The sequence below is a fragment of the Lissotriton helveticus genome, chromosome 3_1 (assembly GCF_964261635.1).
Source record: "Lissotriton helveticus chromosome 3_1, aLisHel1.1, whole genome shotgun sequence".
Classification (NCBI taxonomy): domain Eukaryota; kingdom Metazoa; phylum Chordata; class Amphibia; order Caudata; family Salamandridae; genus Lissotriton; species Lissotriton helveticus.
Genome location: NC_136061.1, coordinates 1,877,881,464 through 1,877,896,547, shown reverse-complemented (window position 1 = coordinate 1,877,896,547; position 15,084 = coordinate 1,877,881,464). Strand labels below are relative to the sequence as shown.

Below are 15,084 nucleotides of genomic sequence, written 5' to 3'. Positions count from 1 at the left end.
CATGGTGATCGGACCAGTCACACGGCACAACTGAGTGAATCACTATGTTCTTGTCTCTTGATATTATCCAGTCTAGTGTTGCTCCTTTTGCGTGTGTTGGCTGTGTGCAGGCTTGGGTAAGATTTAGCTCATTCAAAAAGTCTTTAAGAGCGCTGATCTGTTTGTCCTTTTTGTCGTCACATTGTAAGTTAAAATCGCCAAGGAATATGTTGTTAGAGTGAGTGTTAGAGTTATCCGTGATGATCTCCATTAACTGGTCTATAAAAGTAGCATTATTTCCTGGAGGATGGTATAGGGCATGCAAGTTGCACCTTTGATTGTCTGCTGATCGTATATTAAGACCTAGGTATTCACAGGATTCAAGAGAGTCGGATTGTATTTGGTTGATTTCTATGTCCGATCGGTGTATGCAGGCTATACCACCTCATATCTTCTTTGGTCTGTCTAGTCTCACTATGTTATATTGAGGGGGCACTAACAGATCCATGAATGGAGAAGATGATTCCAACAGCCATGTTTCTGTTAGGATTGCTAGGTCAATTTCCTGGTTAATGATAAGGGCCGCAATGTCGGACGCATGTTTTACTGCCGACCTGCAGTTGAGCAGTAGGCATTTCAGAGGTTTTCTTGTGTTTCTAGGGACCTGCTCAAGCATGTTGGTGGATAGCTGGACTTGTTGTAAGTTGTTAAGGTTGGGTTTCCCTTCTTTATGTCTGGATGTTCTATTACAATTGTTCTAATTTCCTCCCCTCTACTGTGTTCTGAAAGCTCATATGCCCGAAGTAGGGTTAGGGTGTTGTCTTCTGATCAATAACTAGGAATCCTATTTGATCGATTGTGCCTGTTTGGTAATGGCATGGCTATATCCCTCCTCTTTTCTTGAGAATTATGCATTAATACTTGGATGTGTTCGACTTTGGAGTGCGTGCTTACAGTGATTGCCAGAATCTTTTCCATTGTTTTCAGTGTGCTTAGGATGTCCTGTGACATATTGTCAATTTGTGCCTGTAGACCTTTGATATCTCTCTGGGTCTGAGGCGATGCATTAGAGGTGTTCATCCTCTCCTTTCGGTATTCACTGTTTGTGATCCAGTGTTTAGGATCTGTTCCTTTTCCCGAATTCCTTTTCTTTGTGTCCTTAGTTCTGTTGACAGCACCTTCATTATGTGCGATGTGTGATGAGCCATTGGATCACCATTTTATGTTTTTTAATCTGGTCTTCGAATAGCTAGAAAGAATTCAAGTTGGTAGAAGGCAAATGGAGAAAAAAAACTGGTGTACAGTTACAGGTCAGTGTGTATGTTATTTCAGACAGTCATTTATGGGCCCATGCATCAAAATTCGGAAAAACAAGACCTTATTAGCTTTAAATAAGGAACCGCAAATAAGGATTTGTTTTTCGCGATGCATCAACAGATTTGGTATTTTTTACTGAATCGGTAGGAATCGCTAAAAAAAAAACGAAAGGACGATAGCGAGATCTCAAGATAAAGATTAGCAAATACCGAATTAGCAAATACTGAATCGGTATTAGCAAGTTCGGTATTAGCGAAATCACAAAAAGCGGGTCACTTCGGAAGCAGACTGATGACATCACAACCAGGACGTCATCCAGCCCATGCTTCATTCAATGCCCTGAGGATGTCAGAGGAGGAGGCAGAGCACAAGAGGTGAGCTGAGATACTCAACTCTCACAAACCAGCTACACCACAGCAACCCAGGATGGACAAGGATGCACCCCAAACCTCAGACACGCCCAGAAAGAGGAAGAGAACGTTCTCTGACAAGGAACTAGAACATCTGAAAGAGGGGGTGAGCAGCAAGCATGACAGGCTTTTTGGAAAGTTTGCACTCAAGGTGCCTGAAGATGAGAAGCACAAGATCTGGCTGCCTATCAAGGAGATGGTAAATGCGGTACGAGTCACGCACCGCAGCATAGACGACCTGAAAAAGAGGTGGTATGACCTCAGAAAAAGGGCAAAGGAACGAATCGCTAAAAAAGGGGGAAGAATGCAGCTGCCACAGAAGGGGGAGATCCAGAGTAACTCCGAACACAGTCCTAGAGGACCTCGTTGAGGGGACCATTGAGCCCGAGGCAGTCGTGGGAGTCACCCAAATGGACACTTCCGGCGCAGCGACCATAGAACAAGGTAAGATGCATGCCTGTGCTGATACGCTGCGTGATGTATACCCATGCCCACCCCCCGAGGCTAATCACACTGTACAGGAAGAAGTGCCTAACACATATACTCTCACAGAAGTGTTGAATCATGGGAGATGTAGTCATGTCATCCAAATCTGCATGTCTGATCCCCAATGTGCAAGAAATGAGACCAGCAGCAAAGGTCTAACAGTCTGTCTAAATATGTCATTTATGAAGTAGAAAGTATGCAAAATGAATAACAGACACAGTTAGAATTAAAAATAACAATGCACTGTTTCACACACAGATGCATCTCCCCTGGACTCTGATGACAGCGAACCCCTCATCATATCTGAAACACCGGCAGGGACCGATGGAGAGACTCCACAGGGGTCATTACTGCGGTGATGTGGCCAAGGCCTTAGGCCAAGTGACCACTGCAGTAGAACATCTGCAGTCTGGGACATTTAGTGCCAGCAACTTGGGAGTGGAGGAGGGGAGTGAGGTGACATTGAGCGTTAGCAGCGTCTCTGTGCCGGAGACCAGTGATAGGAGGCGCAGTTCGCGCAGCTCTACAGCCACCGACACACATCGTGGTGATGTAGAGGAGTCACGCGACAGGAGGCCGAGGGTACGCGGAAGGCGCAAATAAACATGTACTACCGCCTATTTGGCCATGGTGATGTAACCATAGGCCACCTACATTTTGTCAAGATACTGCTGTGATGCCAATTGGATATGTATCACTCACAATGTGTTGAATCAGCGTCATATTGACATATTAATCATATTCACTTGACAAGTGCTCATGTGTATTAAACATCTGCACACCAGAAAATGTAGTGAAGGCTCATTCTTACCTGTCTCTGAAGTGATGTTGTGTGATGTATGTCCACCTCCTTTGACCTTCAGCTGTGTTTGGCATTTGTGCCTGTGGGTGTTGTGGGGAGGGGGGTTGTTCATCAGGAAAGTTGTCATCTCCGTTCACCTCTACAGGTATCCCCCTTCTTGTGGCAATGTTGTGCAGCATGGCACACACTGCTATTATCCTGCAGCAGGTTACATGGTTATACGGCAAAGCACCTCCAGTCTTGTGTAGGATCCTGAAGCGACTCTTAAGGATACCAAAGATTCGCTCTACCACATTCCTGGAACTGACATGTGCTGCACCGTAGCGCTGCTCCTGAGGTGTTGCTGGGTTGAGGTAGGGAGTGAGGAGATATTCACGCAAGGCGTATGCGCTGTCACCTGCAGGGTGAGGAGCAAAGGGTTAGCAGCATGAATACAATTACATATATGATGATGGCGTTCAAAATTAGGTATAAGTATGTACCTAGTAGGTGTCCCTCTCCAAATTCACCATTGAGCAGATGCCTGTGGATGCCAATGTGTCTGAATATGTAGGTGTCGTGTGTGCTCCCGGGAAATTGGGCTACAATGTCTGTAATGATGTGCTTGGGATTGCACACGACCTGCACGTTTATAGACTAATAGGACTTCCGGTTACGGAATATGTATTAGTTGGCTGAAGGGGGCAGATGGGGACATGCGTGCAGTCAACGCATTCTATAACATGGGGAAATTGTGCCACCTGGTAGAAGTCCTGTTTAGTCTGGTTCAACTGCTATGGGGTTGTGGGGAAGGTGATGTGGGTATGTATTATTGTCAGCATGGCATCTAGGAATTTGTAGAAGAAATGTGAAAGTATGCTTTGCGATACACCTCCGACAACCGCTACAACCCCCTGGAAACTTCCAGACGCCAGCAGGTGCAGGCTGCATAGGACCTCGACGTGCGCAGGGATGGCATTTGTCCTATGGGTCTGGTCCTGCAGTAGTGGTTCCAGATCAGCAATTAGGCGCATGTTCATGGCACGATTTAGTCTGTCCTTGTCATGGATGTCGTCCTTATTCTGGCCCAGCAATATGATGCGCACCCTGAATACCCTCTCTTGGATCCTTCTCCTGCACTGTGCTGCTGCATTGATTCTCATCCTTCTAGCAAGCACATAGAGGGCATTTTTGGTTTTCATGCAGGGTCTCCAGTGGCATATTTGAAGGGTTTCTTATTGTATCCACCTGTTGGAATTTTTTTATTTATTTTTTCCTTTACCTTTACCTCCTGGTTGAGATTCCCCTTATTCTGGTCATGCTAAATAGCGATTTTGGGGATTTTCGGTATCAGCGAATTTTGATGCATTCCGTTGCGATTTTTTAATTGCAATTCGCTATTTCCGGGAGCAAATGCATTTCTCGGTATTAACAAATCGCTTTTTGCGATACGGTAATTTAGCGCGTGGGTTTGTTTGTGATTCTTTATTTTATTCGGAATTGGGGTTGATGCATTGGGAAATCAGGTTTTGAGTTTGGTAACGGCCTGTTTTACCGATTCGCTATTTTACCCAGAGCTATTTTGTTTGACGGATGTGCCAGATAATGTCTATAAGTAGAATGACTACAAACAGTCAGTGTGTTTAGTTATGGTGACAGCTTTGCTACAAATGGGTAGTGGTGTTACAGTTGCCCTCTTGTCCGAGCAGAACAAAACGGTAGATCATATTTCCCCAGAGAGAAGAGGCACACTGCCCAAGGCCACTATACTTATCAGCACCCACACCTCCTCATGGAGGGAATTGTTGTAGGCTGTAGGTCTGCCTCACAAGACAAACCGAATGAACAGTACACCAAGCTGACCTCCACATATAAGCACTGAGATTTATCTTCGATGTTTACCAGCTGGCTTCTTTAAAAACAAATCAGGTGGTAGCATTATGCTCAGGTAGGATCCCTTCCTAAACTGATAATCTGAGATACATGTTAATAGTCATTTATTTTTTCAGCTATGAGTCTAGTTTAACTTTAAGGCCAGGGGCGACTTTTTTTTTTTAGCTTAAAAAAGTGGCCTGTAATGATCCTGCCTCCTCTTAGAATGTCAAGCAGTGCTGTGTGTGCTGTGTTCTAGAAGTGGAAGGAGACGGGAGTCTAGATTCCTTTGGTGGCAGTTGTTGTGTGTGGAGTTGTGGATAGGACGTGTTAACTATTACTTAATCCTTTTATGTTAGTAAACCAAGCCATCTTTAACTTCTCATCAGTGTACTTACTTCTTTACATGGCCCCTACTGGTCAAAAGACGCATGTCAAATGTGAGGCTCTGCCTTTCCTTTTTAGACAAGGTCATGTGCCTCCTAGGCCTTGCAGTTTAAATAGTTACACTGTAAATTGTCTCACAACACAGTCTCATCATGCAAAGTGCTCTTGACTCGAAAGCTATGATTGGCCGAAGGTGTCAAACACAACAACCCATTTGTCAACTATGGTGGTTTTGGGTGAAAAAGACCGCAGTCTACTACATCACCTCATTCCGTGACCTTATAATGGGACTCAGCCTATGGCCTTGCTCCTCTACACAGTCCTGGTACTTCTTGAGGATTCCAAGCTTTACAGTGTATGACTAGGGCACAGCAGTCAGAAGAGCAGCGCAGAGGAGGCCTTATTCCTTAGGCCCCATACTTGCTGCTACAACAGTTATTTCAATATGGCAAAGAAAGCTTGTACTGTTCATATGACGACGAAGTTAAGATGGCTTACACCACCAGATAGAGCTCGATGTCTGTCTGGTCAGGAAATGTTTTCAAACTTAGAAACAGGTGCTTGTTTTATTACAGGGCCCGATGAATTTATTGGCCCCGGCCTCAAAAAAACGTCCTGATAGGCCTGAATGCGAGTACTTTATCCACCATATTATACCATCAATGCCATTTTAAAAGGTTATAAAAAGTCCTGGGATTGACAAAATAAAAAATAAAAATGTTGCTGCCTTCACTGACATCATATTGTGCTAATGTGTATTTCAGGTGCACAGTGCTGTTCAATATTTTTGACGAATTAATTGTTGCACAAAATTAGCATGGTGGGTGAGATCGGACAAGGACATTACCGAGAAGAAAACAAAATGTATATCTTAAATGTCTTATATTTTTTTAACATTATAAAATTTAGTAACATCATAGTCAATGTGTCGAATTCAATGTAGTACAGAATACTAGGTCCTTGTTTTATTTTTGTTTTCGCTTTTGGTATTTCAGACCTGTTTTATCGCAATCAATGACCTATACGAGGCCTTCGAATTATTTTCAGACGATCCTTCCTTGATGTACAAAATATGGTTAACACTCGCAATTCGTACAGCACTACTCATTTTCAAGGAAACCTTAGAATATCAGGTAAGTCTTTGTCATTGTCAATCTTGTTTCATCGTATGACAATTTGCATGGCTCCAAAGAAATGTTACCTCGCTCTCGGAAGCACGCAGTGGCATACATTTAAGACTGAGAGTGTTGGCTTGTCATTATCACTCTTACTTCCCGTAGCAGAGCCTCAAACCGGGTTCAGGTAGTAACTGTCTAAAGGTAGTCTGGCTGGCAGAAAAGCTGCTCGATTCATGGCAGATAGGCTGCACTGGGGTGCAAACAATGTGGAAAGGGTGGAGTCCCCTTAAAACAACACACGCTTTTTAGCGGTGGCTCCTTCGTAATGGCAGAGAAGCGTCGCCCCACTACTCAGAGCCAGCAGATGAAAAATAAAATGATAATTAAAAAAATATTTTTTTATTTTATTTTTCACTAACTGAGCACTTAGCAGTGAGATCTGATTTATCTAGTCACAATTTTGACATAATAACCTAGCACAGAGGGTTAACGTTCCTGCTGCAAAGCACAGCCTGTGACATGCAGAACACAGATTTGTTTTTTATGCAGGTTGCTTGCAGGGTTGCTACTTTTGTCACAGAGGCCCTTTTATTACTTGGAGTTCATAACTTGCAAGCCTAATATAGCACACTGAGCGATGAAATAACATACAAGCACTGCATACAAATTGAAAAGTAGAGGTTTAGGGCATTATTATTTCTTCCCTCAATCTTTCATTATTCTAAGGTTGTTAGAAAGGGTTCCTTTGGTTACTAATAAAATTGTATTAGTATGACAGCCCCAATCATTGTGTTACATTTAAAATTTTTAGCTTATAGGAACATTTACTACCACTTTGAGCCTGGTTTACATTTCAAAAGTGATGAAAAGTTGGTGCAATGTGCTGTTTCGGGCTTACTTTACAAATAACACCTGAATTGTGTTAGGCAGTAGCCATAATATACCACAAAGAAGCAATATGCTCTACTTTACATCAAGGAGGCATACCTTAGGTGGTGCTTGGGCTCTCCCATGCAACCTTCCATTGACCCTAATCTTTATCTACTAGCTTTGGTAGAATGCGATTTGCATTTAAAAAAATGATGCCTCCTTGAGGTAGGTGCAAAGTCCAAGAAAGGATCTAGGGCCATATGTATCATACAAATTCGCATACGCAAAGGCCGAAATTCCCAGAATTTCGGCCTTTGCGAATGCGAATTTGCTAAATGGGATGTATGAATGAAAATCCGGTGCCAAATAAGGAATCGCAAAATTTGCGATTCCTTATTTTGCAATTGCATTTAAGGAATCGCAAATTTTGCGATTCCTTAAATGCAATGTATGAAGCAAAAAAAAATTGCTAATTGTCCCTAAGGAATCGCATATTACCACCAACTTCAAGTTGGTGGTAATTGGCGAATTTCTTGAAAAATGCCCATTTTAGCATTTTTCAAAGTGCCATGTAACGCACATACATGCCCTTAGGGCATGTATGTGCACCACATGTGCACCCATGCTTATTTCAGGGGTGCAACAGGGTGTCCTTTGGACACCCCTGCACCCTTGAAATTATTCTCAATTTGCGATTAGCAAATTACAAATCGCAAATTGCGAATAAATTCCCATTCCTTCCTATGGGCCTCTCGGCCCATAGGAAGGAATGGGAATTTATTCGCAATTTGTAATTTGCTAATCGCAAATTGAGAATATTTTGCAATTTGCGAATTCGCAATTAAGGAATATCAAGAAATCGCTAAACAATTGCAATATTCTTGATACATACCAATTAGCGATTCTGAAATAGCGATTTCTTAAAAATCGCTATTACAGAATCGCTAATTGGTACCTTGATACATATGGCCCATATTATCTCCAAACTTTTCCAGCTTTGTTTAAGCATAGACTTTTTGCGCTGGAAGGGTACCATTCCAGAATAAAACCTGTGCTTGACACTATGCATACACTCTTGCACTGCGGTGCAAGGGCATGTGCATTGAAGTAAGGCAGCCTAAGATACACCAGCACGAGAAAAAAGAGCAGCAGCACTATATCATACTGAATACGGTGCTGTTGGGTACTCTCCTTTTCACGCAATCGAGTGCAGCAACTTTGGTTACTGCAATATAGGAAAACCTAGTAGTTCTGTCACTTTGGGGACGATTCCGATCTTGGTCGGAAGGGCACCAAATCATGTTCGGCATTAGCAGACCCGATTCGGAGGCTGAATTTCCGTACGAGTCGTACACCGGTTCGGAAGTTGAAGTACGATACAAACAAGCGCAAAATCTCCGTCCGAATCAATTCCGGATCCGAACCGCTCCATACGACTAAGTCACAAGCAAACCGTGGCGCGCAATGGAGACATTTCACGACGAGCTAGTACGATGCTCGAATCGGACAGTGGGATCGAGTCAGAGCGTCTAACTCGCAATAGCTCCCAGAGTTGGACTTTGGGCTTCCGCGTCGGACCCCCTGTTACCCGCAGCCTTACGACTCGGACACAGGGGAAACCCATGGGTCTCTCCAACACAGGCATGTACAGTGTGGATGGCACCGATGCGTACCCACTTTAGGGGGTGCACTTGTCCGCAACGTACCCATTCAGTTAATGGGAGCCCATGTACGCGTCGTACGACCGGCTCCCATTGACTTCTATGGGAGTCCGCCTGAACCGAGTCCGACAGCATACGGCCACATCGTACTCGCTCGGTCAGACTGCAGGGGTCCAGATCGGTCGGAAGACAACTCGGATCCAGCTTGGTTGGAGTGCTTTCCGACCCGGATCGGAATCGGCCCCTCAGTTTCTCCAGACCAAGCACTCTTAATATATAATTCCTACCAGTACAGATGACATGACTCCTTCACCTTGTAGTGCTCATTGTCTCAAGTAACATTTCATTTACATTGATTTACACACTAGCTTTACTCATTATCTCTGTGTAATATGTTTGTGATGTAAAGCTCTCCTACACTATGACGGGGTTAAGTACTACTATAAAATAAATAAATGTAGGAGAGGGTCTAAGGATAAATGAGGGGCAGCATTTGCGGGTGGAAGAAAGCGAAACTGTGAAGGAAGTTATGAAGGGGGTGCCAACGAACATTGTCGCACAAGGCACCACAAACACTATAGACAGCCCAGATTTTAATGAATGTAGGCTGAAAACAAGCGTAGAAAGAGGTATGCTTTCTCACCTACATCTGTTAATAATGATGGATCCCAAAATGACCCCGTATTTGAGAAGATCAAGAGAAGCCTGCAAACTGCCAAACAACTTCCTATAAAAGGCAGTTCAGTATGCAATATGTTCAAGCAGCCAAACTATGGAACACCTTACCCCCCAACATAAGATCCACGGACAACCACTTTATCTTCAGAAACCTACTCAAGAATTGGCTCTTCCCGACATAAGCACCATGCGCAAAAAGAAATATACAGCATATCCCTCTGTATATAAGCATTTATTTGTAATATAGATATGCACCTATATATGTGGATTGTTTTGTATAAACATATAGAATAATTATGTTTAACCCCTTCTGTGCTCATGACGGAATGGTTCCGTCATGAGCACAAGTGCAAGTGTGCTCATGACGGAACAATTCCGTCATAAGCACACAGCAGAGGGATTTCCCATTTTTTTTCCTTGGGAGGAGGGGAAGAGCTTCCCCAACCTCCCAAGGCATAGTTTTAGTTTTCCTTGTAATGACGATTGTGCGCATGGCGTTCTATCATCATTACAACGAAAACGAAACAAACATAGTTGCAGATTCACAATTTCACAAAAATGTTCAGAAAAAGTGATTATTTTCAGCTAAATTTGAGGTGTGGAGGTGATTCTGGGTAGGGAAACATTGGGGGATCCATGCAAGCCATACCTCACTGGACTTCCCAGGGTGTATAGTTTTCAGAAATATGTGGGTTTTGTAGGTTTCCCTAGATGGCCGCTTAGCCCGGGGCCAAAAACCCAGGAGCCCCCCTGCCCTTCAAAAGCAGGTCGTTTTATGATAGGTAATTTTGAAGTCTCCACAATTCGTTTGGGGCATTTGCTTGTCGCGGGTACTTGACCCATCCACATGAGTGAGGTAACGCTTTTATTGGGAGACTTGGGGGAACACTGGGTGTTAGGAAATATGTGTTAGCTCGATGATCCTGCAACTTTCCCACACAGAAATTTGAGAAAAGTGTGATTTTTTTCAGAAAAATTTAAGGTTTGCAGGGGATTCTAGGTAGGAAAACGTTGGGGGGTCCATGCAAGTCACACCTCCCTGGACTCCCCTAGGTGTCTAGTTTTCAGAAACATGTGGGTTTGGTAGGGTTCCTTAGATGGCTGCCAACCCCAGGACCAAAAACACAGATGCCCCCTATCTATCAGAAAACTTCCTGGTTTTGCAAGGGGTTGTAAATATCGTAGGGACAGAATATCGAAATCAAGAATATCGACCTGAAGGTAAGAAATATTGTTTTGATTAATATCAAAGTTAGGGGGGAGGAGCTACGTGCCTGGACAAGATGGCCGCGTAGTCTCTTGGCTCTGCCGAGTCCGTCCGCCGGCCCCAACATCATGATAATTATCCTGCATCCTGAGCCCAGAAAACGTAAACGGAGGTCGCGTGGGGCGTCTGGGGCTTGCTCCGGGGCTCCGGGGAGGCTCCGATCGAAAGTTGTGCCCGTTTTAAACTTGGGCCTGCCAGCGGTGGAGACCGGGGGCTGGAGTAGAGACACCAGCCGCCCCAGAGTTCAACAACATCGGGGACCCGAAACCGGAAGTGGCAGATCAGGTCCCCTAGAAAGAGATAACTTGACCAGCGGAGGCGGCAGAATGCGGAGCGTGTGCAGCGACTGGTTGCCTCCCCACCCCTCTCCTAGAAGGAGTGTTTTGGCGGTCTGGAGGCTTCTGGACCGGCCTTATTGGTGAGGACAGCGGGAGAAGGGGATTGGCACCATCATATCAGCGGGGGGTGTGAGCTGTGGCGCTATTGGGGCCCCCGACTGACTTTCTCTGCTCTGGTGCTGCAGATGAGTGGAATTGGGGCATGAGTGCAGATTGCCCCGGTGGATCCTTATGTGTCGCCAGCCTTCTACATTGGTGGGGCGTAATCGTGGAGCGTTGTGGTATCCTGTGTCGGTGCGGCAGGCCCGGAGGGAGAAGACCGGAGTATTGGCCCTCTCAAAGCTGGAGCGCAGGGGCACCCGGACGTAGTGAATTATATGTGTGGGGGTGCCTTGAAGTAAAGTATTGCTGCCTGGAGCTGATTGGTTGCCGGAGTGGCTTTATCCCCCTGGGTTGCCTGCCCTGAGTCGCTGTCGGGGAAGTGAATGCATCTGGACACTGGGGTACAGAAATACTGGGAGAGGAACCATCGTATGGTAGGCAGGACTGGGCATCAAACAACGTACAACATGGCGTCCAGGCAGGATGGGGAGAAACACTCCTCAAGAGCACAGAGAGCCCCGAAGCCGGTGCAAACCAATAAATTGGACGTTATACCCAGCCTAAAGGCTCGCCAATGGGATTGGGGTCTCCAGCGGTGGTTTCCAGAGCGCCCTCGGACAAAGAGGGGGAAGTCACACTACAGGACATCATGGGTGCTATAGATGGTGTTAAAACTTCCCTGGGGCAGCAAATGGAGATTATGGATACCAAGTTGGATACTGTATCTATAGAGGTGAATCTTATACGGTCGGACCTAACTAAGGTAAATGGGAAGGTCAAATCCTTAGACATTAAGACTTCCAGTTTGGTTGATGATGTTGCCCAGCTCCATCAGGATGTACGGGTGCTTAAATCCTCTCGTGAGTAGGCGGAACGCAAACAGGATGAGTATGAAAGCAGGGCCCGGAGAAATTACATACGTATTCTGGGGGTTCCTGAAAGGTAAGAGGGACCTGCCCCCGACCTATTTGTGGAGGATCTTGTCCTCAAGCATCTTTAGCTTAAAGGCCTCAGTAAGCTTTTCACCGTGGAGCGTGCACACAGAGTGCTCGGGGGGAGGCAGAGACCCGAGGCTCTGCCTCGCCCATTGAATGCCAGAATATTAAACTTTCGTGACAGAGATCTTATCCTGCAGACAGCAAGAGTTGGAGGCCCTGTTCATATTGATAACGCCGCCCTCTCCTTTTTTCCAGACTTCACACAGTCAGTACAGAAACAACGTCGACATTTTTTGGCAGTCAAAAAGAAACTACGAGACAGAGGTTTGAAATACGCCATGAAGTTTCCTGCACGCTTGAAAGTGGAGTCACGTGGTAAGACTTGGTTTTTTGACAATCCGGAGATTGTATCTGACTGGCTGGACACCCTTCCTCGTGACGGAGCGGAGTCACCGGGCCGAACGGAGGAGGGGGCGGTACTGGAGCAGGAATGAGATGCCTCTAGCCCATCTTGCGGAACTATAACAGAACAATGTGACTGGGATTGAGTGCAGCCGGATGGCAGCGGGCCTTCCGGAACTTTGAGTGTTGATTTGACTTGGGACTCGGGGGGGGGGATTTTGTTGCCGTGAGGGGTTCGGGGCGGGGGGTGGTGGAGCGGGATCCTCCTCCATTGTTGTTTCTTTCTTTCTTTGAAGTGTTAGGGGCGACAGGCACTCTGCAGTTTACAGCGGGCAATTTTGAACCCTATGGGCAGGACAGCGGGGAGGGGGGGTTTGGGGGGTAATGTTAATGGTTAATATTGTTAGAATTGTAGGTTTCATCAGCATCAAGCATTGGTCAAATAAACAGCATGTGGGGTAGGCAAACGGGGCTGGATAGGCGATGGGGGTAGTGAAATAAAAGTACTGAGTTGGAACGTTAACTGGCTGGGGACAAGATCAAACGTAGTGCAGTTCTTCAGTTTCTCAAGAGACAGGCACCAGATGTGGTACTACTCCAGGAAACTCACCTGGTTGGTAATTCATGTAAAGCACTACATAGAATGGGATATAAATTGATTGCGCATTCAGGGTTTACCTCTGCTTCAAGAGGGGTGGGGGTATTGATCCGTAATGCGTTTCCGCAGTCTGTTGCCTCCACTTGGGAGGATGGGAGGGGTAGATATATTGGTGTATCGGGCCTGTGGGAGGGTCACCACATCACCTTTCTTTCCATTTATGTTCCCCCTGGGCTTCAGGGTACAACCTTTGCAGACTTGGGGTCCATCCTCCTGTCACTCCCCGAGGGTTTTTTAATTTTAGGGGGCGAATTTAATGGTGTCGTCTCAGGTGAAATGGACAGACATCCCCCTCAGGAGTTGGGGCGGGCGACGCGATGGCTACCTGACTTTGTGGAGGCAATGGGTCTGGTGGATTGCTGGAGACTGCTGCATCCAGATCAGAAGCAATATACATTCCATTCTGGGCCACATAATAGTCTTTCGCGGCTGGACTATTGTCTTGTCCCGGCAGTACAAGCTTCATATGTGACGGAGGTCAGCCACTTAGCCAGAGGGATTTCGGACCATTCTCCACTATGGGTCCATGTAGTTGTACACCGCGGTTCAGCAGGGCGAGTGGCCCCCATAAACCCATGGTATTTGCGTAGTCCAAGAATTCGTAAGGACCTTCTTGTTATACTAGAAGAATATTTTGTCGTTAATGAGGGGTCTGTCTCTTCTTCGGTATCCTTATGGGAGGCGTTTAAAACTGTTGTTAGGGGTCAGGCTGTGTCGCTGATTGCGAGTGCAAAGAGGGTGAAGCTGAGAGAGGTGGTGGAATTGGAGTCTGAAATTGAGGGCTTGGAAAGAGAGTTGGAACAAGGAGTGACGCAGTGTAGGCTTCATCATCTAAGCCTTAATCAGCATGATTATAAGGCGCTAGTCATGGACAGGGCAAAAGCTCTTTGCTGGGAACAACAGGGTAGGCTTTATGATTTGGGGGACAAGGCAGGAAAACTTAACGCTTGGTTGGATAAGAAGGAATGGGCTAGCAGATTGGTCCCTGAACTTATTACGAAGGAGGGTGAAAGACTTACTGATCCTCAGATTTTAGTTGATGAGTTTGCCAAGCATTTTCATATTGTTTATACTTCGGTCTCGTCTTGCCTGGAGGCTGACTCTCATCTTTTACTCCGTGATACACAACTCCCACATCTCTCTTTCGAAGATTAAAATGTTATGGATAGTGAACTGACGGCGGACGAGATTGCCTTGGCGATCTGTTCTTTAAACTCTGGTAAGGCATTGGGCCCTAATGGTCTCCCTATAGAACTTTACAAGCTTAGGCCGGATTGCCTGGCGCATTATTTTGTTTTTGGAATCCAGAGAAGGGGACCCTTCCGAGGGACCAGAGGGTCGCATCAATAATTGTGATACACAAAGAGGGTAAGGTTAAGACTAGCTGTGCCTCCTATAGGTCTATTTCTCTACTTAATGCTGAGCCAAAGATTTTGGCCAAACTATTGGCAAACAGGCTGATCAAGGTCATTACAGATTTGGTTCATCCTGATCAATCGGGCTTTATGCCCCACAGAAACACGGCTTTGAATCAGCGTAGATTGCATGGAGTCTTGGCTAGGGCCCAGGCACTGCAAGAACCGGCTATAATTGCATCACTAGACGCCACAATGGCTTTTGATACGATTGAATGGCCATATTTGTGGGCGGTGTTGGCCAAGTTTGGGTTTGGCCCTGGCTTCATTAGCTGGGTACGCCTGTTGTATTCAGAGCCACTGGCACAAGTGGTAGTGAATAATAAAGTTTCGACCCCCTTTTTGTTGGGGCGTGGTACCCAACAAGGTTGCCCGCTGTCCCCCCTTCTTTTCGCGCTGGCTATA

At 45.7% G+C, this 15,084-nt stretch overlaps 1 protein-coding gene across 1 annotated transcript in view; it reads left to right on the top strand.

Annotated features, from left to right (window-relative positions):
- Nucleotides 1-15,084, top strand: part of LOC144823935 (sperm-specific sodium:proton exchanger-like) — a 5,382,759-nt gene that overhangs the window by 4,701,369 nt on the left and 666,306 nt on the right. The window contains exon 20 of the mRNA XM_078682869.1: nt 6,228-6,365. Coding sequence (XP_078538995.1) covers nt 6,228-6,365 — 138 coding nt within the window. The remainder of the gene's footprint in view (nt 1-6,227; nt 6,366-15,084) is intronic.